The sequence below is a fragment of the Rhinatrema bivittatum genome, chromosome 1 (genome assembly GCF_901001135.1).
Source record: "Rhinatrema bivittatum chromosome 1, aRhiBiv1.1, whole genome shotgun sequence".
NCBI classification, from domain to species: Eukaryota; Metazoa; Chordata; class Amphibia; order Gymnophiona; family Rhinatrematidae; genus Rhinatrema; species Rhinatrema bivittatum.
Window position 1 is genome coordinate 572,395,878 of NC_042615.1, and position 23,656 is coordinate 572,419,533.

At 45.9% G+C, this 23,656-nt stretch overlaps 1 protein-coding gene across 9 annotated transcripts in view; it reads right to left on the reverse strand.

Annotated features, from left to right (window-relative positions):
* CDC14B (cell division cycle 14B) overlaps positions 1 to 23,656 on the reverse strand; it is a 283,418-nt gene that overhangs the window by 212,712 nt on the left and 47,050 nt on the right. Inside the window, exon 1 of one of the 9 annotated variants that reach the window (XM_029617815.1) lies at positions 759 to 1,086. The exons of 7 other annotated variants lie outside the window; for them this stretch is intronic. In XM_029617815.1, coding sequence (XP_029473675.1) covers positions 759 to 804 — 46 coding nt within the window. In that variant the 5' untranslated portion in view covers positions 805 to 1,086. Of the gene's footprint in view, positions 1 to 758; positions 1,087 to 23,656 lie in introns of those variants that run through there. One more of the 9 variants, XM_029617877.1, reaches the window with a different exon arrangement.

Consider the following 23,656-nt stretch of genomic DNA (forward strand, 5'->3'; position numbering starts at 1 on the left):
AACACAAAGCAAGTGTTGAATTAGTGCAGTTATTTCACACTGTGGACGATTCTACTTCTTTCACCAAGTAAATAAATTTAAACAAAACACACTTGGTTGTTTCCCCTTCTGTGTTTATTAAAAAAAAACAAACAACATTGAACAGTTTTTGAAGAGAGCTTTCCGTGTACAAGCCTCTTTAAGATACAAATCATTATCTAGCTTTCTTTCAGAGGTATAACTCAAAGCAATCAAACATATCTTCAGACTAATCTTTCATTACAAAAGACCTTGCTGGCTTGCCTCTTTATATGCCTCTGCCTCACTGTTTGACTTGGAAACAGTGCAGCCCTGCATGGAATTTCTTGTTCGTAGGAAAATCTAGAGGTGGTGATCAAGTTAATTGCTACAGATCCAAAAACAAAACCAAAAAAAAAAGCTCCACGAAACGATCATCATAAAATACAAGGAAGATTCCCACATCGTTTATATGCAAGATCTGCATCTCTTTTTAATCTAGGTTTAGGGCGTACGAACCCAATCCGAATGAAACTCACGCAAACTTCCGAAAGACTTTTCTGTACAATATATACATTTCATAATTACGAGATTCGGGTGCTCCAATTGCAAGTCAAAATAAATACCACCCCCCCCCCACTAAAATGGGTAAAACAAATCATTGCAATTATTCGAGCATCTATGCTCTCATTTTCCTCCATTATTTTAAATAGGTTTCGAAATCACCAATTCCTACCATAACAAATGCGTACTTCACTTACCTCTGACAATCTCAACAGCATGTGACAAATACTTAGAGTCGCTCATTATTAAAAAAAATAAATAAAAAAGTTTCAACAAAAAAAGTAAAAATTTAAAAGTCGGAGCCGCCACTCCCCTCCGTGACTTTTAAAGATGAAAGCGCGCTAGGCAGCCGCGCAATCACAAATCTCGGAGACCAGGGCTCCGATCTCCTGCAGAATCCAGGCCGCCGCCGCCGCCCAGCCAACACTCAGGACAGCAGAAGCCAAAACTGCAGCAACACTTGAAACACAATCAAAAAGAAAAAGAAAACCGCACTGAAGTCACAACACACTTGCAGCAAAGATCAACTTTTAAATCCAGACGCACATGATTAGAAAAAAAAAAAAAAAAAAAAAGATCATAAAAGAGATCTCTACAGGCTGGAGAAACACCAACAAACGCCACCGTAACCCTTGTCATCGTCCTTTGGATCCCGCCACCTCTGCCCTTCCCCCTCGGGAGGAGGCGCCACCGTCCATTGGCCCGCGCGAGGAGGATGGAGAGAGAAGCGTAGTCACAGATAAAGCCGCCTCTCCTACGTCACAAAGAGCCGCCCACCAAAAAATGAATAATAACAACCACCCTCCCAAACTCCGCATTCGCGCTACAGGTCGAAGAGAAAAGGGGCGGGTGCGGTGGCCTCAAATTGGTGCGTTCTCATTGGAGGACGGGCCGGCTTGCGGCGTATCGACGAGGCCATCTAAGCGAACCACGCCCCCTTTATTTCCAAAAGCCAGCCTCAACTTGCCTTCCCTCCCACTCCAAAAACAGAATAAAAATCCTTCCAAATGAGCCACCCCTCCCCCCTCCGAAGTAAAGGTGAGACTGCAATTCCCTCTCCTTACCCCCACACCTCTTTGTAGCACAGCAGGACGGCCTGTGCCTTTTTCCAAAGGTCACCAAAACGGATTGTTTTGACGGAGAGGCTGCACCCTACACTATTTACCCTCAACAGTCCTGCACCAGTCGATTCCTGCTTCAGTAAACTTGCTACATGTTGGACCTGGCAACAAGCATAAAAGCAAAGCGCATATTGTATTACAGTAGCCAGTCACCTCCCTCGCAGCAGCTATGCGGACGGTTCAACACACACTGGCCGATACTGTACTGTACAGTGCACCGGTGGAGCGCACTGTTAACCCGCATTTGGACGCGCTAGCTTTACCCCTTATTCAGTAAGGGGTAATAGCGTGTAGAAAACGCGCGTCCAACCCTTCTCCCCCCCCCCCCCCCCCGAAACTAATAGTGCCCGCAACATGCAAATGCATGTTGATGGCCCTATTAGTTATTCCCGCGCGATACAGAAAGCCGCACATTTTACTTTCAGAAATTAACGCCTGCCTGTGCCAGGAAGTGCACAGAAAAGCAGTAAAAACTGCTTTTCTGTGCACCCTCCGACTTAATATCATGGCGATATTAAGTCAGAGGCCCCAAAAGTAAAAAAAAAAAAAGTAGCAAAATTTAAAAAATCGGCCCGCAGGTCGGAAGACGGATGCTCAATTATGCCGGCGTCCGTTTTCCAAACCTGTGGCTGTCAGCGGGTTTGAGAACAGACGCCGGCAAAATTGAGCTTCGGCTGTCAAACCCGCTGACAGCCGCCTCTCCTTTTACCGCGGGCCCTAATTTGCATAGGCCACCCCCTGGCTCGCGTGGCCCAGGAGAGTGGCCTGTGCGCGCGCCGGGAGAGCAGGCGCTCACCAGCTCTCCCGCGCGTTTTTCTGAATCGGCCCGACATTCAGGCTGATGCAACATCCCGCGGGAAAATCAGACGCTCATGATTTAGCACCCGTGGCCATCCACCTTCGTTGCGTTAAAAAGGAGGCACTAAGGGAAATTGTATGTCTCTAGTGCTTCGGCATCAGGTACCCAGGAGATGTGACTGTGCGTGAGTTAGGAAAACGGACGCTCGTAAATTGAGTTTACGTTTTCCTACCCTGACCACCATCAAAGACTTAAAAAAATATTTTTTTTTTTCACAATTCTGCTTTCTGTGGTTCCTCCGACTTAATATCACCTTTTTCCTAACTCACACACAGCCACTTCTCCTGGGCACCTGATGCTGAGGCGCTAGGGACATACAATTTCTCTTAGTGGTTCCTCAGACTTAATATCGCCATGATATTAAATCAGAGGAACCACAGAAAAACAGTATTTTCTGCTTTTCATTTCAACTTTTTGGGGCTCCTTCAAATTTAATGCCAGCTCTGGGGCTGGTGTTAATGTTTGAGGGTTAAAATGTGCATGCTTAACACACTTTTTTTTTTTTTTTTTACATCCAAGGGTAAAAGGTAATAGCCTCATCAACATGGTATTTACACGTGATGAGCACCATCAGCTACAACCTGGTTTGGATGCACTCATCTCCTTATTGCATATAGGGCTGTGGATGCGCGTCCAAAACACCTGTGCGCTAGCCTGAGCATACGGTATTGCATCGTGCACTTTGATATTCCATCTTTCAGTCACCTCAAAGCAGATTATATTCTGATACTAAAGGTAGCTCCCTGTCCCCAGAGGGGACAGAAGTTTACTCCTGAAGTAGCAAAGAGTTGTGTGCACAAAGCCAAGTAAAGCTGAGCACAGCCTAGCGCTCCTCCGTGCAAATCCCAGCAGAACCAGAACCAGCTTTTTCTGTGCCCAGGGCAGATATTTTATTTATTTATTTATTTATTTGAGTTTTTTCTATACCGGCATTCACGGAGTTCGTATCATGTCGGTTTACATAAAACAAGGGGTGATCAATAAATTATAAACGTACATAACTATAACATGAGAGTATACATTTGCAAAATATAACAAATTATAACAAGTGCGCAGAAAAAGCAGTTACAATAAAACAAGGATGGTTCTAACTGGGAGTTGAAGAAGAGGATGATAGAAGTTTAACAAGAAGTAGAACGTGCAGTGGTTGGTAAGTCTGTATCAGTTTTGTGGGTGATAATCAGTCTTGCTGTGTTTGGTGGGAGAGCATCAGTCAGGGTACGGAAAGGCTTTCTTGAACAGATATACAGAATTGCATCCCCCTTTACTTACCAGTCTGCTCTGACATAGCACTTTCTCTTTTAGCAGCAATGGCACAGCTGTCCTTAAGGGAGTGACAGCTTCAGCATCCCTCACTCTCACCCCTCCTTGCAGCATCTTCCTTACCTCCTGCCCACGCAATCCCTCTCTCTTCCCCCTCTGGGCCCTGAGTTCCCCCTCTTTCTCTTACCATTGCTTGCCCTGCATCCCCCTACTATTTGCTCTAGGTCAGTGGTTCTCAACCTTTCTAATGCCGTGACCCCGCAATACAGTTCCTCATGTTGCGGTGACCCCTCACCCCGCCCTCGCCCTGCGAGGGCGGGGTGAGGGCGGGGCGAGGGTGGGGCTTTGGTCATATGGGGGTGGGGTTATGGATGGGGTTGGATTTTAGTGCATACTTATTTATTATGACATTTATAAACAGAACCACCATTCCTCATAAAACAATAAAATTAAACATAAAGCATCAGTTATAATAGTAAAACCATACTAATAAAAGAATATTTTAAAATTACTGATAAATAGAATTTCTATTAATTAAAATCATATACATTTTATAATTTCCCAAACACCAATAAAATATTTCAAAACAGCACATATATCAAATAACACACAATAATTAAAACTAATAAGGATTTTAAAAAGCCCCTGCTGTCCATACATGGGAGCTCTTGATTTCCAGTCACCCTGATATTGTCGAGGATTAGGAGGTTATCCTCTCTCTCTCACACATACTCACATGTCCATTCTCTCTCACACATACACTGTCACATACATACACATTCATGCTCTTATACCCACCATAACCTCTCACTCTCACAGACACTGATACACTCTCAGGGTGTAAGACACTCTCTCCCCCCCCCCCCCCCCCCACCCCCCCCCCCCCCACCCCCCCCCCCCCCCCCCCCCCCCACTCACACACACTCTTACTCCCCTGGATTTTCTCATACACACTCATGCTCTCACTCTTACTGGCTCCCTCACAACCTCAGAGCCTCTCAGATAAAACTCTATGCAGCAGAAATAATGCTGAATGTTGAGAATTGTGTTATGCAGACTAATCTGGAAAATGCACTAATTTCTACATGAGTCATAATGAATCAGTCCTCAGCTGCAGGCTTCAATTGATTATCCTGGCTCCCTTAATGTTTGCCAAATACAGTTCATGTGTAACAGCAATCCTAATTCTCCACCAGATCAAGCTGATTTCACATCCCACTTCATACTTTGTCACCTCCAGCTGAGTCAAACAATTAATCTAATTACTGCCACGTGGCTATTGGGGAGGCGCTGATTGCTGCTATTGGCACTGAAGCCCATTCTGCTGCCTCCTTTGTGCAGGCCCCCGTGGGTTTCCACTTCCTCCATGTTGATCTCGTACATTGTGAGATCCGCCATAGAGAAAGTGCTACTCTTGCACATTCCCAAAGATTACATGTACCAATCAGTAAAAAGTAATTTATTTTTTTTTTACATCTGCTTCCCTTTCTTATTTTTTTGCCATTTCCTTTTATATTGCCTTTTTTTCTATTTCTTTTCTCTCCACCTGTCTTCTTCCCTCAAACACACAGTCAGGTTCTCATTCTCACGTGCATTTCTCTCTCACACACACATACACACACAGGCTCTCACTGTCACATGCTCTCTCTCTCATGCAATCATTCATACACACAGTCTCTCATTGGCACAGGCTGTCTGAGTCTCACACACAAGCTCTCTCACACCCCCACATGCTGCCTTGCTCAAGCACAGGCTCTCACTCTAACATGCTGTCTCTTTCACACACACAGAGGCTCTCACATGCTGTCTCTGCAAACACACACAGTCTCTCAACTCACTCTCACACACAATCTCTCAACTCATCTCATACTCGCACACACCTCTCTCTCACCTCTGGGCCTCTTCTTTACGGGTTGCCACAGGATGGGCTCTGCAGCGGCCCTAGTCTTCCCGGCCCCGCTGCTCCTCTTCTGCACGCGGCTGAAGCACCTCTTCTACCCACGCGGCTGACGCGCCTCCTCCTTCCTGCCCGTGTGGCTCCGGCAACATTTGTCTTCCGGGGCAGGGCGGGCAGGAAGTAGGAGGAGCACCTGCAGTGGCTGATACACCTCCTTCCTGCCTGCGCGGCTCCAGCCACATACTTTACTGCGACGCGCTAGCTTTTTGGGCCATGTCTCTTCCAGTGGCGTAGCCAGAATTGATTTTTTGGGTGGGCACAAGGTTAACATGGGTGGGCTGTAGGCATGCAGGTCTACTAGTTGTTTTTTTTACTGATAAATAATGCCAAATTATGCAGCATAGCATTCACATCTACGCCTAAGTATGAGGTTTACTTAATGATACAAACATAATTCACGGTGATTTGTGGTACTTTAGCCTTCTTATTATTACGATTTTATACACGGCTCCTACCTGTCCATAAATTTTGAGAGAGAGGTTGTGTTGCTTATATTTAAATTGCTAACATCTCAAAATATAGATATATATTTTTACCTTTGTTGTCTGATCTTTGTATTTTTCTAATCAGTTGGTCCTGGTCTCTTTTTCCCATTTTTTCCCTTATAGCTCATTTCCTAATTCCTTTTCAGTGTCTTTCTTCTATTACTGTCTTCTTCCCTTCCACACACACACACACACATACACGCTTTCTCTCACAGACTCCCTCTCACACACTCAAGCTGTCACTCTCATATGCTCTCCCCCCCCCCCCCCCCCAACAAGCTCACATTCTCTGCAGACACACATACAAGTTCTCACTTTCTCACCCCTCCCCAGGCTTATATTCTTATGCACACACAGACGCACATCCAGGCACCCATTCTCACCCACACACATAAACCCAGACTCCCATTCTCACCCACAAACCCATGCTCCCAGTCTCACCCACACATATTCAAGCTCCCATTCTCATCCATACATATACACATTTAAGGTCCTATTCTCACCCACACATACACACATTCAAGCACCCATTCTTATCCACATATTCAAGCTTCCATTCTCACCCACCCACACAAACCCAGGCTCTCATTCTCACCCATATATACACACATTCAAGCTCCCATTCTCACCCACCCACAAACCCAGGCTCCCATTCTCAACCACACATACACACATTCGAGCTCCCATTCACCCACATATTCAAGCTTCCATTCTCACCCACATACACAGCCAGGCTCCAGTTTTCACACACACACACACTCCCATTCTCATCCACACATACACATTCAAGCACGTGCACAGCTTCCGCTTTCTCCCCCAGAGCAGGAAGATCAGCTGCCTCTCCTGCTGCCACCGGACTCCTGCTATCTTCGGGCGTCGGGCCGAACTTCCTGTCGGGGGGGGGGGGGGAGGGAGGAAGCGTACGTTGTGCGCTGCGCTTCCGCTCCCCCCCCCCCCCGACAGGAAGTTCGGCCCGACGCCCGAAGATAGCAGGAGTCCGGTGGCAGCAGGAGAGGCAGCTGATCTTCCTGCTTTGGGGGAGAAAGCGGAAGCTGTGCGCGGCGCTTCCGCTCCCCCAAACAGGAAAATCGGCGGCCGTTTGGCCCGAAGATAGCAGGAGAACGGGTGGCAGCAGGAGAGGCAGCTGATCTTCCTGCATTGGGGGGAGGAAGCGGAAGCTGCGCGTGGCGCTTCCGCTCCCCCCCGAACAGGAAGACCGGTTGGCCATACGGCCGCAGCAGCGCTTTCCCATGTGTGCCGTGATGGCGCGCGAGGCGTGGGTTCTCTTGTTCGCTGTCGCGGGGATGGGATCCCGCGACAGCCTTGCAGTTCCGGTGCCAGTTGGGTGGGCACCTGCCCACCCAGGCCCACCCGTGGCTACGCCACTGGTCTCTTCCCTTTTGGGGTTGGAGGAGGCAGGTCTCCAGCTTCGCCCCGCCTCCCCGCAGCAGCCGCGGCGCCACGGACCGGCAAAAAACCCCAACGGCCCGGTACTGGTCCGCGGACCGGTGGTTGGGGACCTGCTTTAGGCGACCCCTGTGTTTTGGTCGTTCGACCCCCGCCGGGGTCGCGACCCACAGGTTGAGAACCGCTGCTCTAGGTGTTCCCTCTTACACACACACACTCCCTCTTCTCTGTCTTGCATCCCCTGTTCACCCTCACTCACCCCAAGTGCAGAAGTTCCCTCTCGCCCAGCAGCAGGAAACCCCTCTCCTCCACCACTGTCAGGAAGCAGCAGCCTCCTCTCTCTTTTTTTCCCCTCCCCCCAATCTACCACACAGCACCCGTCCCTTCTTTGGCTCTCCTCTTTCCCCCTGCCAAGCAGCAACCTCTTCCCCTCTCCCGTTCTCTCCTCCTGCCTATGCTCTTCAGCCTGCAATGCTATAGATCAGGTGTGAGAAAACTGGGAGGTGAGCCTCCCCAGGGGGGCTTGAACATTCCTGAAAAGGGGGGGGGGGGGGGTGAGTCCACTATCTGTTCAATCCAGGAAGGAAAAAAAAAATGGACTCGCTGTGAAGAACAGAGTTGCTTACTGTAACAGGTGTCCTCCTAGGACAGCAGGATGTCAGCCCTCACAGATGGGCAACATCATCGGATGGAGCCCGGCACAGAAACCGTTTGACAAAGTTTCTAGAACTTTGACTGGCACACTGAGCATGCCCAGAATGCAACTATCTGCGTGTCCAGGCGGGGTCCCCTCTTCAGTCTCGTAAAATAGAATTCATGAGCGAAAAAATAAAATAAAACGCAGGAGAACCCAATTCTGCGGGGTGGCAGACGGGTTTCCTGAGGACCACCATCCTGCTGCCCTAGGAGAACACCTGTTATAGGTAAGCAACTCTGCTTTCTTCTAGGACAAGCAGGATGGTAGTCCTCACAGATGGGTGAACACCAAGCTACAGGCTGCTCCCAGCAACGAGTATGACAAACTGGCACCGAACTGGGTGCGAACAGGCACAAAAGAAAACTGTGATGCTGTTGATAGGATAGGGAGACAGCCTGATCCCAAACCATGGGACTTAGGTAGAGAGAGGTGGGTTTAAGCCTGGAAGAGGTTGCGAAGGACAGATTAGCCGAAGCTACTGTCTTGCCGACCATCCTTGTCCAAGCAGTAGTAGGCGGCGAATGTGTGTAGAGAACTCCACGTCGCAGCCCTGCAGATTTCGGCAATGGGAACCCCATAAGTGGGCCACCAACACTGCCATAGCTTTCACAGAGTGAGCCTTAACACGGCCTCCAAGCTGAAGGCCCGCCAACCAATTGGTCAGATTTTGCTTGCCCACTGCAACTCCCAAACTATTCTTGTCAAAAGATATGAAGAGCTGAGTGGATTTGCCTGTGGCCTGCTGAGCGTTCTAAACAGAAAGCTAAGGCTCTCTTGCAATTCAATGTGTGTAGAGCCCATTCACCCTGGTATGAATGGGGCCTCAGAAAAAACGTGGGCAGAATGATGAACTGATTGAGGTGAAATCAGTCACCACCTTAGGCAGGAACTTGGGATGTGTACACAGGACCACCCCATCATGAAAGAATTTTGTGTAGGGCGCATACGTAACCAAGGACTGAAGCTCACTAACCCTGTGAGCCAAAGTGATCGTCACCAGGAAGAGAACATTCCAGGTGAGGAACGTCATATCTCAGGAGCGCATAGGCTCGAAAGGATCTCGCATGAGCCGCGCCAACACCATGTTGAGGTTCCAGGACACAACAGGAGGCTGGAGGGGGGACTTCAGTTTAAGCAGGCCCCACATAAACCGTCCTACTATGGGCTGCACAGAGATGGGCGTGCCAGCAACATCGTGATGGTAGGTGCTGATGGTACTCAGGTGGACCTTAACCAAGGTGGCTTTCAGCCCAGCTTTGAAGAGGTGCCACAGATAGTCCAGTAACTTCAGAGTGGGACAGGCGAAGGGATCGAAGCCAAGCCCCTCACACTAGATGGAGAATCTCCCCCATTTCAGTTAATAAGACTTCCTGGTGGAAGGCTTCCTGGAAGCTACCAGCACCTGGACACGTCATCAGAGAGGTTCAGGGGCCGCAAAACTAGGCGCTCAACATCCAGACTGTCAAGGCTAATGTCTGGAGGTTTGGATGGCGCAATCTGCCCCGATCCTGCGTTATCAGATTGGGGAAGATCAACAGATGGATAATTTCTCTGACTGATAGGTCTTGAAGGAGCGGGAACCAGACCTGTCTGGGCCAGTACGGAGTCATGAGAATCAAGGTCCCTTGGTCTTTCTGGAGCTTCAAGAGAGTCTTCATGACCAGTGGAAGAGGAGGATACGTGTACAGGAGACCTGTGTCCCAATGCTGGCAAAAACGTCCGAGGCTGGAAGTCCTCCTGTCCTGAACAGGGAACAAAATTTGCTCACCTTGCAGTTCCAGGGGGAGAAAAAGAGATCCCCATCCGGAGTGCCCCACTGGCTGAAAATCTGGGCTGCCACTGCTGGATCCAGGGACCACTCATGTGACTGGAATGTAGGACACAGACAGTCCGCCACCATGTTCATTGCTCCAGCCAGGTATATCACTCTCAGGAGCATGCCCTGCGATAAGAGCCTAGGACCAAATCTGCACCGCCCCTCGACAGAGGAGGAATGACCTCGTGCCTCCCTGCTTGTTAATGTACAAAATTGCCACTTGATCGACAGTCTGGATCAGGACTGCCTTGTGGGACAAGCGGTCTTGAAATACCCAAAGGGCATAACAAATCGCCCGAAGCTCCAGGAAGTTGATCTGATATAGAGATTCCTGAGCCATCCACCGATCCTGCGTGTGGAGGTCATCCATACGCGCCCCCCAACCGCGGGGGGAGTCATCAGTGGTAAGCATCACCTGAGGCGGGGCAATCTGAAAAGGGACTCCCTGCTCCAGGTTGGAGAAATTCTCCCACCAGGACAGGGAGACCTGCAGAGGTGGTGTGATGTAAACACATGCCTCGAGGTCCTGGGACACATGCTGACATTGCAACCGCAATGTCCATTGCACCCTGCACATGCAAAGGCAGGACAATGGGGTGACATGGAAAGATGCAGCAGATGAGCAGAAACCTGATGACTGCTGTGGACCAAACTCACCAGCGATTGCAGGGCAGAAATGCCTTGGCCTGAATCGTGTCCACTCTGACTCCTATGAAGTCCAGGTGGGGCGACAGGCAGAAGTGGGAATTGGGATAATTCATGACAAACCCCAGAGATTGCAGCACTTGGATGGTCAGACTTAAAGAGTGAAGAGCCCCCTGTTGGGAGGCGCTTTTGACCAACCAGTCTTCCAAGTAAGGGAACACATGTATCCCCTGACGCCTAAGGTGCACCCTCACCACTGCCAGGCACTTGGTGAAGTCTTGAGGGCTGAGGCCAGGCTAAACGGCAGCACTTGATACTGGAAGTGAGCTTCTCCCACCACAAAGCGAAGATACTTCCTGTGACCCCGGAAGATCGCAATATGGACGTAAGCATCATTCAAGTGGCGGGAGCAAAGCCAGTCTCTTCTTCTGAGGAGTGGGATCAGGGTGCTCAGAGAGACCATTTTGAACTTTTCCCGCTGAAGGAATTTGTTCAAGGCTCTGAGATCGAGAATAAGGCGTAGGCCTCCAGTTCCCTTTGGTATCAGGAAATACCTTGAGTAGAACCCTCGGTCCTGCTAGTGAAAGGGAATGGGTTGCACCGCTCCTGCCATTTAGAAGGGTGGAGAGCTATGTCACAAGTATTTCCTGCAGAGCAGATGAAATCCACGACGGACATGGGGGGAAAGTCCGCAGGGACATCCCTAAAATTCAGCCAATATGCTTGGCGGATGATTGTGAGAACCCACCCACAAGGGACCAGCGGTGGGTAAAGCAAAACAGTCTGCCCCCAACCGGAGGGGCAAGATGCCAGGGGTTTGGTGAACTGACTCACGCTCCCTTGCTCCCAGTCAAAACCCCATGGCGGGGCTCTGCTAGGGGTTTTGACGTGGGTGCGGGAATGCTTGGCTTTTTTGAGAGCGGATTCCACCACAACCGATTGGTGAGGGAGGTGGCGCCTCTCAAATCCCAAAGCTTGTTGGACCAGGTAGATGGCATCTGCCTTCCTGTTAACAGGAGGAACAGACACCGGATGTTCCCAAATCCTAAGGAGAAATTTCTTACAGATATGATGGACTGGGTTTCTCTTTTGGGGTACAGACGAACTGGAGGACTTCCAGCATCTTATGTCGAGCATCCTCCTCTGTGAGGAGCTGAAACAGGATTGCTTCAGCCATAGCCCGGACAAAGCCTGCAAAAGAAAGATCCTCTGGGGGAGACCTATGACTCTCATCTGGCAAAGAAGGCTCCGAAAGGAGATCACCGGAGTCCTCAGAAGACAACCCAGGTATCAGCTCCCCAGAGGTCATATATGAGAGGCCTCTTCCTTGCTAAGGTCCCTTGGGGCCTGCGTGGATGGGCCCTGTCCAAGCTTCTCGGTCTGGGCACCGAGGGCATCAAGGGCACCGATGGCCTTGAGGGCGACAAAGACACTGATGGCACAGAGGTTCCCGACGGCCCAGGAACAGGATCGGGGAACTCTAATCGTGGGACAAGCAGACTCAAAGGTGGCGGTAGCCGCAGCAAATCTTCCTCCTTGGAGGACCCAATAATGGGAATTGCTCCAGAGGAGGGCATCAGTGGCCACTGGGGAATAGATGGTCCTCCGGGCACCGGCTGCATCAGAAGAATGCCGAGTAGGACTTCCAGATGCTCTAGCAGGGGCGCCAAAAGAGATGGCGCAGGCTCTGGCACGGGGACGGGTGCAATACCCCGCAGGGCTCAGAGCACTGCCATCTGAACCCTGTGGTCCAGTTCCTCCTGGAAGTCTGGTGAAGTTAGGACTGATGGAGGAGAAGGAAGTGGCTTCACCGGAGCCTCCTTGGAGCTCTGAGGAGGCTCGGTGCCTGGCACAGATATCGGTGGGGGAACGCCTAGGACTCTCATGTCTGATAAGGGATGATGCCTCTTCCCCACTGGGTTGCTTCGAAGGTAGCATGGCTGCCACCAATGCCGCATCAGCTCCGTGGTCGTGTGTCAACGGTGACCAGTGACTGTGTTTGCGGTGGTGCTCGGCCCAGTCTTTTCCCAGCGGCGAGGAAGTTGAAGAACCCAACGTCTTGGAATGCAACAACATCAGAGAATGCCTATTTCCGGCTCCACTCTTGCTAGAGGGGCCTGCTGGGTGAGCGGAAAGGGATGGTGTATCCAACGGTTCTCCTTAGCCTCTAGGAGTTGACGCCCCCGATGCCGGAGTGGATGGATCAGACTTTTTGGGTCCAAAAAGCTTTTCCATCTTATCCAGCTGGGTATGACGGCCCTTGGAGGTCATCTGATCATACAGATGCACTTGTGGACATCGTGTGTCGCCCCCAGGCAGAGGATACAAACCTCATGCGGATCAGTAACAGACATGATCCATGGACACTGGGGGCACAGTCAAAAATCAGACAACGCTATAAAAAACAGCCGGCAATCAGTCAATGGCAGGAGACCACCAAGGAGTGACACGCCAGGAATGGTCTGCAGCGAAGGGGAAAAACAGTACCTAACACTCCGCTGGACGGCACCTACCCAGCGCAGGAAAAAAAAAGTTGAAAAATAACCAGGAACACTTTTTTTTTTTTTTTTTAAAGAAAAAACGAAGAGCTGAGCTCCAGAACCGCGAAGCAACTATTTCGCGGAAAAAGAGAGACTGAAGAGGGACCCGGCGTGGACAGTAGCATGCTGGACATGCTCAGTGTGCCAGGCAAGGTTTCTAGAAATTTTGACATAAGTTTTCCGTGCCGGGTTCCATCTGATAATGTCACCCATGTGTGAGGACTACCATCCTGCTTGTCCTAGGAGAATCTCAGTGCCATAGAGGCACTGCAAGCTCAGGAGGCAGGAAGCTGCCAGAATGTAGTGACAATGTAAGTATGCCACAGTTTAGACATGTCTTTTGGTGGGCCAGGCAGAGGGCTGCTTCTGCAGTCTTCTGGTGGACTCAGGGGGGGAGCCTCTTTAATCTATTGCAGAACTGGACCTTGGAGAAGCCACTGTGGTGTTCCACAGCCTAGGAAGACCTGTCATTCTCACGCCTCCACCCGGGAGGAGCTCTTGCTACTGCTGGGCCCTTACCCAGAGAGAGAGAGAGAGATAACAACTGTTGCCCACCGGAGAAAAAGAAGTGGTGATATAGGAGAGAGGAATGGGGAAAGGCTAGAGAGAATGAGGAAATGGAAGTGAAGAGGAGAAAGGGAGGAGGTGGGGGAAGGAAGAATACCGGCAAAAGTGTGAAATAAGTTAAATATGCAAATCATAACATGAGAAAATAAAAAACAAGATAAGCAAACTAACCAAATTGGAAAAACTAGTGAAAACAAAAAAAAAAAAAAGCAAAGAAAAAACTGGACAGGTGAAATGGAGTTTCTCAACTCCTAAAAAAATTTTGGTTGGCACCTAAGTTTTTTGGAAAATGTTCTAGTCCTTAGCATTGGATTGTGTGGCCTCTATGTCTGGGTGTGGTGTGGAATGTGCGTCTGGTGTGCGTGTGCCGTCACCCAGAGGAGAACTTTGTTGATTTCTTTTGCGTTTCTCATGGATAAAAATAATGTGTTTAAGTATTTCTTTAGAAATAGTCAAGAAAAAGTTTTTGGTCACAAGCTATGGTGTTACCCTGATATAGTTAAATCAACCCAAATGAGACGTAAATCTTTTCTCAATATGAGGGCTGAAGTTGTCCAAATGGGGGCTCAATTTAAACTCCATTTTCCATGCAAATGTTATATTATCTATCAGGAACAAAAATATATTTTCTTAGAACCCTCTCAGCTTAGGGACTTCTTGGTCTCTTGCTCCTAGATTGTCTCACTATAAGCAGTTAAAAAAAAAAAAATTAACAGGCGAAGTGTCTTCTCAGGTTGCCTTTTCTGCAATAATATATTACATTGGTATTGGTTTCACTCCATTTTCATGGGCTCTCCCGTATTTCCTTTATTGTTAAAATACAAATCAACAATTGTTATTATGATTATGTATTTTCTTTTTTGTATTTTATGATTTCTAAACTAGTTCTACTTGTATGTAGATCTAAAAATTTAATAGAAAAAAAAAAAAAGATAAATATGCAGATAAAATTCTTTTTTGTTCTACAAGCCTCTCCAATTCCCTCCCTATTTCTGTTCCCTGCAGATGGGGGGGAGGGGGGGGGGGAAGGAGCTGAATTAGGGTGGGTTCTTTGCTTTGACACTCACATCCATCCCCATCCAGTTCCTTGCATGCCGCTTGAGAGGGCAGGGGCTGAAGTAGGAAGCAGAGGGCTGATCTCTGCTGCCTGAGATTCAGGGCACTGGCCAATTAAAGTCTTTGGGGCATAACCTTGTGTACTTATACCTATAGGTAAAAGCAGCCTTGCTGATGATGCCCCCTTGAGCTTGACACCCAGGGCAGCTGCTCCCCCTTCCCCCGGCTCTCAATCCCAGGTTAACAAAGGCATTAGCTATTACTCCCCAAAGCAGAGAAGTGCATAGGCTTTTAAGGATGGAAATTTAACCAGATCAGAAGTGCAATAAAGGTTCTACAGCTAGCATTAGTCTATGGGGCTGACCCTGGAATTTGTGGTGTCAGGGTCCTATACACACGCTATGTGTGCCTTCTGTTCACATAACCCGAACATACATTTTATGTTAACACTCATACCACTTTTCTATGCACAAATCAGTTTTTCTGCACACAAACCACAATTATGTTCCTAAATCATGGTTTGTGCATATTAAAATGTGATTTGTGTATGTTTTTCATTTTTTTGGGCACATTTTAGGTTTACCCATCTTTTTTTTTTTTTTTAAACTCCCACTGCATTGGCAGTGGGAGTTAACTTTACCACTATTTACCACATTTACCACTATTAAGAAAATGTGCACTGAAATACAGCACATATTTTACACTTATCTTAATAAATCAGGCCACGGGTTTGCAGGTGGTCTCCAGCAGTGGGGGTTTGGACTATCAGGGGATCGGGCTTCCCTGGTGGGCCGGTCTCTCCCATCATTTTTTTTTTTTTTTTTTTTAAACTTCCTGGCTAAAGAAAAGGAGAGGGGCTGCTGCGGCCAGCAGAGATGCCTGCAAGGCCGCAAAAGACCCAATCGAGCTGAAGCTGGAAGACATGTATGCGGAGCCGCGGCAGAGCACGTGCTGCCAGCAGTGTGAAGAGGGGCCTGTGGGTCGAGGCAGGGCCCATGCTGCCATGGCCAGAAGTGAGGCCTGCAAGGCCGTGTGGTCCTCCCCCCCCCCCCCCCCCAACATTGCAAAAGCAGCATGGCTGCCTTTCACCTCCCTTCGGGGAGTGAGGAGCAGCACTGTGATTCAAAAACCAGCAAAGAGAAGGCCCAGAAAAAAGGGGAAGACCTGAAAGGGGTATGTGTGTATACCTGTGTGTGTGTGAGAGATAGAGCGACTGGGTGTGTATGTGAGAGAGATCTTGCATGTATGTATGAGAGCCTGCATATGTGTGTTTGTGTGTGTGTCAGAGCCTATGTGTGTATGAGAGAGTGAGAAAGACTATGCCTGACAGCAAAAGAGCCTGCATATGTATGAGAGACTGTGTATGTATAAGAGAGCCTGCATGTATCTGAAAGAGTGAGAGCCTATGTATGTGACTGCATACAGGATTTGTATGAGATCTAAGGAGAATCCCCAGAAAGATTTTCCCAGATCCAAACAAAAAGGTGGGGATTTATTAATAATTAGGAAAAAAAATAAAAAAGGAACTTAAGCTAGTACCCTACAAAGTAGAGATTAACCCTCCCTATCTGGTAGCAATTCTAAAATCTCTTCAATTAAACATAGGACTGGTCTACTGCCCTCCAGGCTTACTATAACATGACTGCTCACCATTGACTGAATTATTCACTACGGTGTTTCCATCACCAGACACTAACCTCATCTTAAAAAAAACCAAACACACCTAGAGAACACCTGGAAACAAAAAAACACCTGAAACAATGAATGCTTTGAAGTGGTCCCAATTTGTCTTTAAAGCTACTCATAAAGCAGGACATATTTTAGATCTAATATTTGCCAATACCAGCAACTGTCGAATCAATACTTCGCACACTATATTGTCCTGGTCTGATCACCAAATAGTAAAGGCAGAAATAATCTTCCTCAGCCCTACTCATAAAAAAGTATAGATAAAAATCATACTTTTACCTTTAGGAAAAAGACTGACATTGAGGTACTGTCAGAATCAATAGAAAATAAGTTAATTGAACTAAATGAAGCTAATGCTTCTTCGGCATTTCATTCCTGGGATCGGATTGTCAATGACATAGCCTAAAACCTCAGTCCTGTCCAGATGAAAACTATTAATAAAGAAAGGAATAGCTCCAAACATAAGAAGCCATGGTACAATGATAATTTAAGATGCACTAAACAGAAACTTAGAAAATTAGAGAAATAATGGCAGAAATGTCAGTCTTCTGAATCCCTAGGAAGATATAGATCTTTCCTAACAAAATACCGTGCGTTAACTAATAAAGCAAAAAAAAAAAAAAAAGGATTACTATGCTAAACAGGTTCATGGAGTAATATTTAATTCCAAATTACCTTTTGATGTTGTTAAACACTTAATCAAGGACCTGTCATCTTCCTTTTTGAGAAATAACTTCCTAAAGGGCGAATGCAATGAATATGCCACATCCTTTTTAGATAAAATCAATAGGTTGAAAAATCATTTCCCTATCTGTACAAGAACCCCTGAAGATTTACATGGCCTGGTTAAATGGACGTTTGACAGCGTAACAAAACTTGAAATTAGTCAAATTATTGCTAAAATTAGTCTTGCCATTCACCCATATGATCCAATTCCAGCCAGTTCCTTGAAACAATCACAACATTAATTGATCTCACTCTCTCAGAAGGAATTGTTCCACATGGGTTAAAACATGCTGTGATAAAGCCAATTCTAAAAAATAAAACCGGTAGAATCGACAATTGGGACAGCTATTGTCCCATAACCAAATCTGTCTTTTCTCTCAAAAGTACCTGAAAAAGCTGTGTTATCCGAACTTGTAAATCATTTGGAAGAACAAGATATTCTTTTCCCAAATCAATTTGGATTTAGGAAATATCATTCAACTGAGACATTACTCCTCTCCTTAATGGACTCTGGTCTACAAGGATTTGATGCTGATGAATCTTATTTTCTCGTGCTAATCGATTTAACAGCAGCCTTTGATACTGTAGACCATACCCTTTTATGCAATCAGCTAAGCAACATTGGGACAGACGGTAGTGTTCTCAGATGGTTCTCTTTCTTTCTTTCTAATAAGTCATTCCAAGTCAAATTGGGCAACTGCATATCTGATACATTCCATATTGATACGTGTGTCCCTCAAGGTTCAGCCCTCTCGGCAACACTATTCAATATCTATATGCTTCCACTGTGTAAATTACAGCAAATTTAGGAATTTCTTTTTTCTTGGATGCTGACATACAGTTTTACATTCCATTCTCTAAATCATTTGAATATACAGTATAGACACTTTCAACCTATATGAAAGCAACGCAACAAGAGCTATATCTCAGCTTTAACATTAAATCCTAAAGACTGAAATCATCTGCTTAAGTAGAAATTCTTCTATAGTCAAACCTCAGGCTTTAGAATTGGGTACTATTCATATCACTCCCTCAAATCAAGTATGGAATTTAGGTATCCAGCTAGATGAAAATCTCACCATGAAAAAGCACATCAATAAATGAAGTTGTGTATATTACATCAGTTGAAACCATTATTAACTTCCAAGGACTTCCATACCATATTAAGTATAGAGAGCGCTGGAGATTTTTAATCCTATTTTAAATTTTTGGATGTTATTTCATGTGTCTGCTGTTTGAAATATTAGAAAAAATTAGTTATTTTAATTATTGGATGTTCATTGGCTGTTGCCTGCTTGATATTTATTTTTTCTAGTATGGTTTTATTATAATGAATGCTTTACATCTTGACTTTATTGCTTATTTATGAGGAGTGAGGATGTTTATTTTTCCACTGTTGCACTGAATAGTCAGGTTTACTATGCTTTCCAGAGCATGTATGTGAGACAGAGTGAGTGAGCCAGTGAGCATGTGTGTGTGAGAGAAGGAGAGAACGTGTATGTGAGCAAGAAGACTATTTAAATCAGTGAGCATGTATATGAGCCAGTCAGCATGCTTAAGACAGAGAATATAAAGGAATTTGTGTAAGAATTAACATGTATGTTAGAGTGTGTATGTAAAGAATATGAAAGAGAGGAGAAAGTTTGTGCATCCCTCCTATCTCTACCTAATCCATGACAATCTCAGGGTAACTGAAGTCTAAAGTTCCCAGGTATAGAGATCGGGGGATTTTTTTTTTTTTTTAGCCTTAGTTTTAATTATTTGGTGGTATTGGATGTATCTACTGTTTTGAAATATTTGTTTGGAAAATTTTGAAAAAAGATGTATATTTTTGATCATTAGATGCTCTATTTATCAGCTGATATGAAATATTTTTTATGACTATGGTTTTACTATTATGATTGATGGTTTATATATCTTGATTTTATTGTCTGATGTTTAATGAGGAATGGTGATGTTTCTGTTTTTCCATTGTTGCACTGCATATGGAGTCGGCCTTGTTACGGTTTCAAATTCAGGTTTTGTCTGTATGTTGCTAGTTTTACTTTATTGCCTCTCTATTCTGTATTTGGTGAGGGTCTGTGTGTTCTGCATGTGTGACTCAGGTAAAGTATTCTGTTAGCATGTAGTTTCTGTGTAGGGATCTAACACAGCTTGGTTTATTCTGTTTTCCTAATATCAGGTGTATTGGTATTTTAGGGCCTGATGTAATATTTGCAGTGCTGCCTTTTCATAAGTAGAGTTATTACTGTTTGAGTGCTGGGAGTTAGTGCTGTTTTCATAAGGGAGATTTACCATATTGTAATTCAGCTACTTAAAGCTATCTGAAGGCTGACATGCTTTACAATAGTCCTAATACCATATGGCTGCAGGTGACTTTGTAAAAGTTTATGGCTGGTACCACAGCAGTGCATGTAAATAATATATATGTTGTGATACTTTTACCTTAAAACACTAAAATGTTTTTTTCCCATGTCAAATCTATTATAAATGCATATTTTTTAATTATTTGTGGGAAAGGTGGAGCCAGGAGTGTGTGCAAGGCTGTAAGATTCAGCTGACACCTAATACCCTTGCACCAGCCCTGGCTTCACAAGGAAAAACAAGATTCCACCTGAAGCTGTGCTGCTTTGGGTTAGTGGCTCTCCACAGTCTCAGCCAGGGCTTAATTTTTTTTTTTTAAGCACAGGGAACAGTATGGGTCACTTCTGGGGCCCCCTCCCCTGGAGTCGGTAGGCAGAGCACAGCCTGGGAACCATAAAAGCAGCAGACTGTGTAGCCTGCAGTCAATGGGAATGCACTAGAGTGGTGGAAGAGTTGCAGAGAAGTGAAGGCAAGCCACAGACATAGGAAGGGGGAAGTCAGGAAGAAGTGCCCTATGCAGTGTTGAGGAGGCTTCTTTCTGAGGTATCTGTACTAAGCTCTAAGAGAAACAGCTGGCTGTGAAACCAGCGAGCTTTCTAGTGCAGTGGTTCTCAACCTTTTTTGTCGGGACATTCCTGACAGATGGTTCTCACATGCGTGACACACTGAACACATGATCTTCACGGGGCTAAATATAAACATATACTCTGTATCTACAGGATCTACCCTGACCCTCCAACAATGGTTACAGAGCAGAACTAGGCCATTCCCCTTTCAATTTACCATACAAAAAAGATATTTCTGGTGTCATCTCAGTAACAGCAACAAAAACATTCCTTATGAAAAAACAGTAATTTACCACCAATGCATGTTCTATTGAGAAAACACAATAATATTGATACAAATGCCTACATGTTAGTAAAATACTTCACCTCACACACATAGAATCGACCTTCACCAAGTACAGAAAGACCACAAATTACAAATATGGAAACAAACTGGAATGGAAACCCAAAAAAGCCACTCTGTATTCTGTGCAAAACAGAAATACAGCACCTAATATACTTCCAGGATCTACAATAATGTACAGAAACTAATGTGCACAAAGTTACACATGCATTATAGAACTCAAACAGTAATAACTCTACCTATGAAATGGCAGCACTGCAAAAATTACACCAGGCCCTAAACACCCAATATACCTCCTATTAGGAAAACAGAACAAGCCAAGCTGCTATAGATCCCTACCAAGAAACTATAAGCTCACAGAACACCCTTAGCTGGATCACACATGCAGAACACAGACAGACCCTCACCAAATACAGAAAAAAAGAGGAGAGACCATATAACTGAAACTCTAACAGACTTACATTCAGCTCGATCCAGTAAAGTCCGCGGGAGAGCAGACGAACGCCCGCTCTCCCGGCGCGCGCACCGGCCCCTCGCCGGTGCGCGCTATCCAGTATTTAAATGAGGCGACGCGGTGCAAACGGGGAAAAGGAGGCGCTAGGGACACTAGCGCGTCCCTAGCGCCTCCTTTTGGCCTGGAGCGGCGGCTGTCAGCGGGTTTGACAGCCGACGCTCAATTTTGCCGGCGTCGGTTCTCGAGCCCGCTGACCGCCACGGGCTCGGAAACCGGACGCCGGCAAAATTGAGCGTCCGGTTTTCGGCCCGACAGCCGCGGGCCGAATTCAAAATTTTTTTTTATTTTTTTTTTTTACTTTTTTTTACTTTTGGGGACCTCCGACTTAATATCGCTATGATATTAAGTCGGAGGGTGCACAGAAAAGCAGTTTTTACTGCTTTTCTGTGCACTTCCCTGGCGCCGGAAGAAATTAGCGCCGACCTTTGGGCGGCGCTAATTTCTTAGAGTAAAATGTGCGGCTTGGCTGCACATTTTACTTACTGGATCGCTAGGGAATACCTAATAGGGCCATCAACATGCATTTGCATGTTGAGGGCGCTATTAGGTGCCGCGGGCGGGCCGCGTGTTTTCCTCCCCTTACTGAATAAGGGGTAAGGGAAAACACGCGTCCAGAGCAGGGTGACAGTGCGCTCCGACGGAGCACACTTTACTGGATCGAGCTGATTGGTTGCCCATCGAATACAGGATAAAATACAAGGCTTTATGTACCATACACACACTAATATATGATAAAGAAGCAGACTGGCTAAACACAGTCTTACGAGTACACGTCCCACAAAGAAACCTCCGCTCAGCAAACAAAGCACTACTAACAATCCCTTCAGTAAAGTCAGCAAAACTAACCCAAGTGAGAGAAAGGGCTTTATCATTGGCTGGGCCCATATTATGGAACACGATGCCCCCTGAACTCAGAATACAGAATAATCTCAAAACTTTTAAGAAAAATTTAAAAACATGGCTCTTTAAAAAAGCCTTCACTAAAGAGTCTGGAGGGTAGAGAATGAAAGTACACGGAAATGCAGATGAGAATGATTTTATGCAATCCTGCATTTAAGAAGTAATATCTCAAAGAGATAGTAACTCAATAATATACCTGGACTAGACCAATCTTGCTCAAATATTGATTTTATTTATGAAATTGTAACCGAACTTTATTGGCACCTGTTAGAATGTACGATAACCTACATTAAATACCTTAGTCTATGTGCCTATTTGTAAACCGTTGCGATGGTATATAACTTAGCGACGGTATAGAAAAGTTTTTAAATAAATAAATAAAATAAATTTAATTTATTTAACAGCTTTTTTATACCGACATTAAAATACACATCATATCGGTTTACATTTTAACAAAAAGGAGGAAATTACAATAAACAGGGGAGGGGACAACAGGATAACTGATAGAATAGTAAGTAGAAAATAGGGAGGAAGCAAACTTAACAGAAAGGAACCAGTAAATAGTGAAAAATTAAAAATGGGAGGCGAGTTTACAAAACTGCAGCATTGTTACAATAATTAGGTGATTCAGCGGGTTACTGTGGAAAAAGAAGGAAGAAACAGAAGGTTTTATAATAGGTATAAAGGTGGGGGGAAATTGCAAGGAAGTAACAGTGCTGGACTGGGGGCACTCACTGTGCGAGTTCATAAGCAGCAGCACAACAGGAGCAAGTCAGAGAGTGAGTTTGTGAGTCTGTGTCAGATATTGAGAAAGACACACACACACCCCCACCCATACACTGTCTGTGAGAGCGTGTGTGTGGGTATTTTCTGACAGACACATACACTCTGTGATTGGGTGTGTCTGTGTCTGAGAGAGAGTGTGTCTATCTATATGTGCCAATAAAGTTTCTGCAATTTAAAAATCTGATAGTGACTGAGAATGGGCATTTGACACTGGCTGGCAGAGTCATTATTTGAAATTGGTTCAAGAGCCAGACCGGGAATCCAGGCTCTCTCTCTATAAGAGATATAAGTAGATGTGCAGGGGGCCCAACTAATTTGCATGGAGGAAATGAGGGCTGCAGCTCTGCTCACCCTCGGTCTAGAATGTGCTCAACTTCTTAGTTATTTGGGAAAAATGAAGTTTATTTTGGAGATATTTTGGCTCAATTCCGCCGGCTTCCAGAGTTGACTTTGCTTGCTTTTGGGAGCTGTTGACACACGTGCTGCAGAGAAAGTGCATGGGCTGGTTTGAAAAAATCCCCCGTGCCAATATTTTCCTGCAATCCGCCCTGGCCTCCAGGGCTTTCTTACTGCACACCTGTGTTCACCCAGCTATAACCACGTGGAGATCTGTGGTGTAACTTTAGTCACCGTGACAGAAAACAAAACAAGATGGGAGGTATTCAATCAGCTTAAAAGAGAACTGCAGTAACTCAGCTACCTGGGAAAACTGAGGGGTGTTTGTTTTCTCTGAGTATTTGCTAAGGATGCTGAAACTACAACAGCCCACTAGTTTTTGGCTCTGCCTTTCCAGA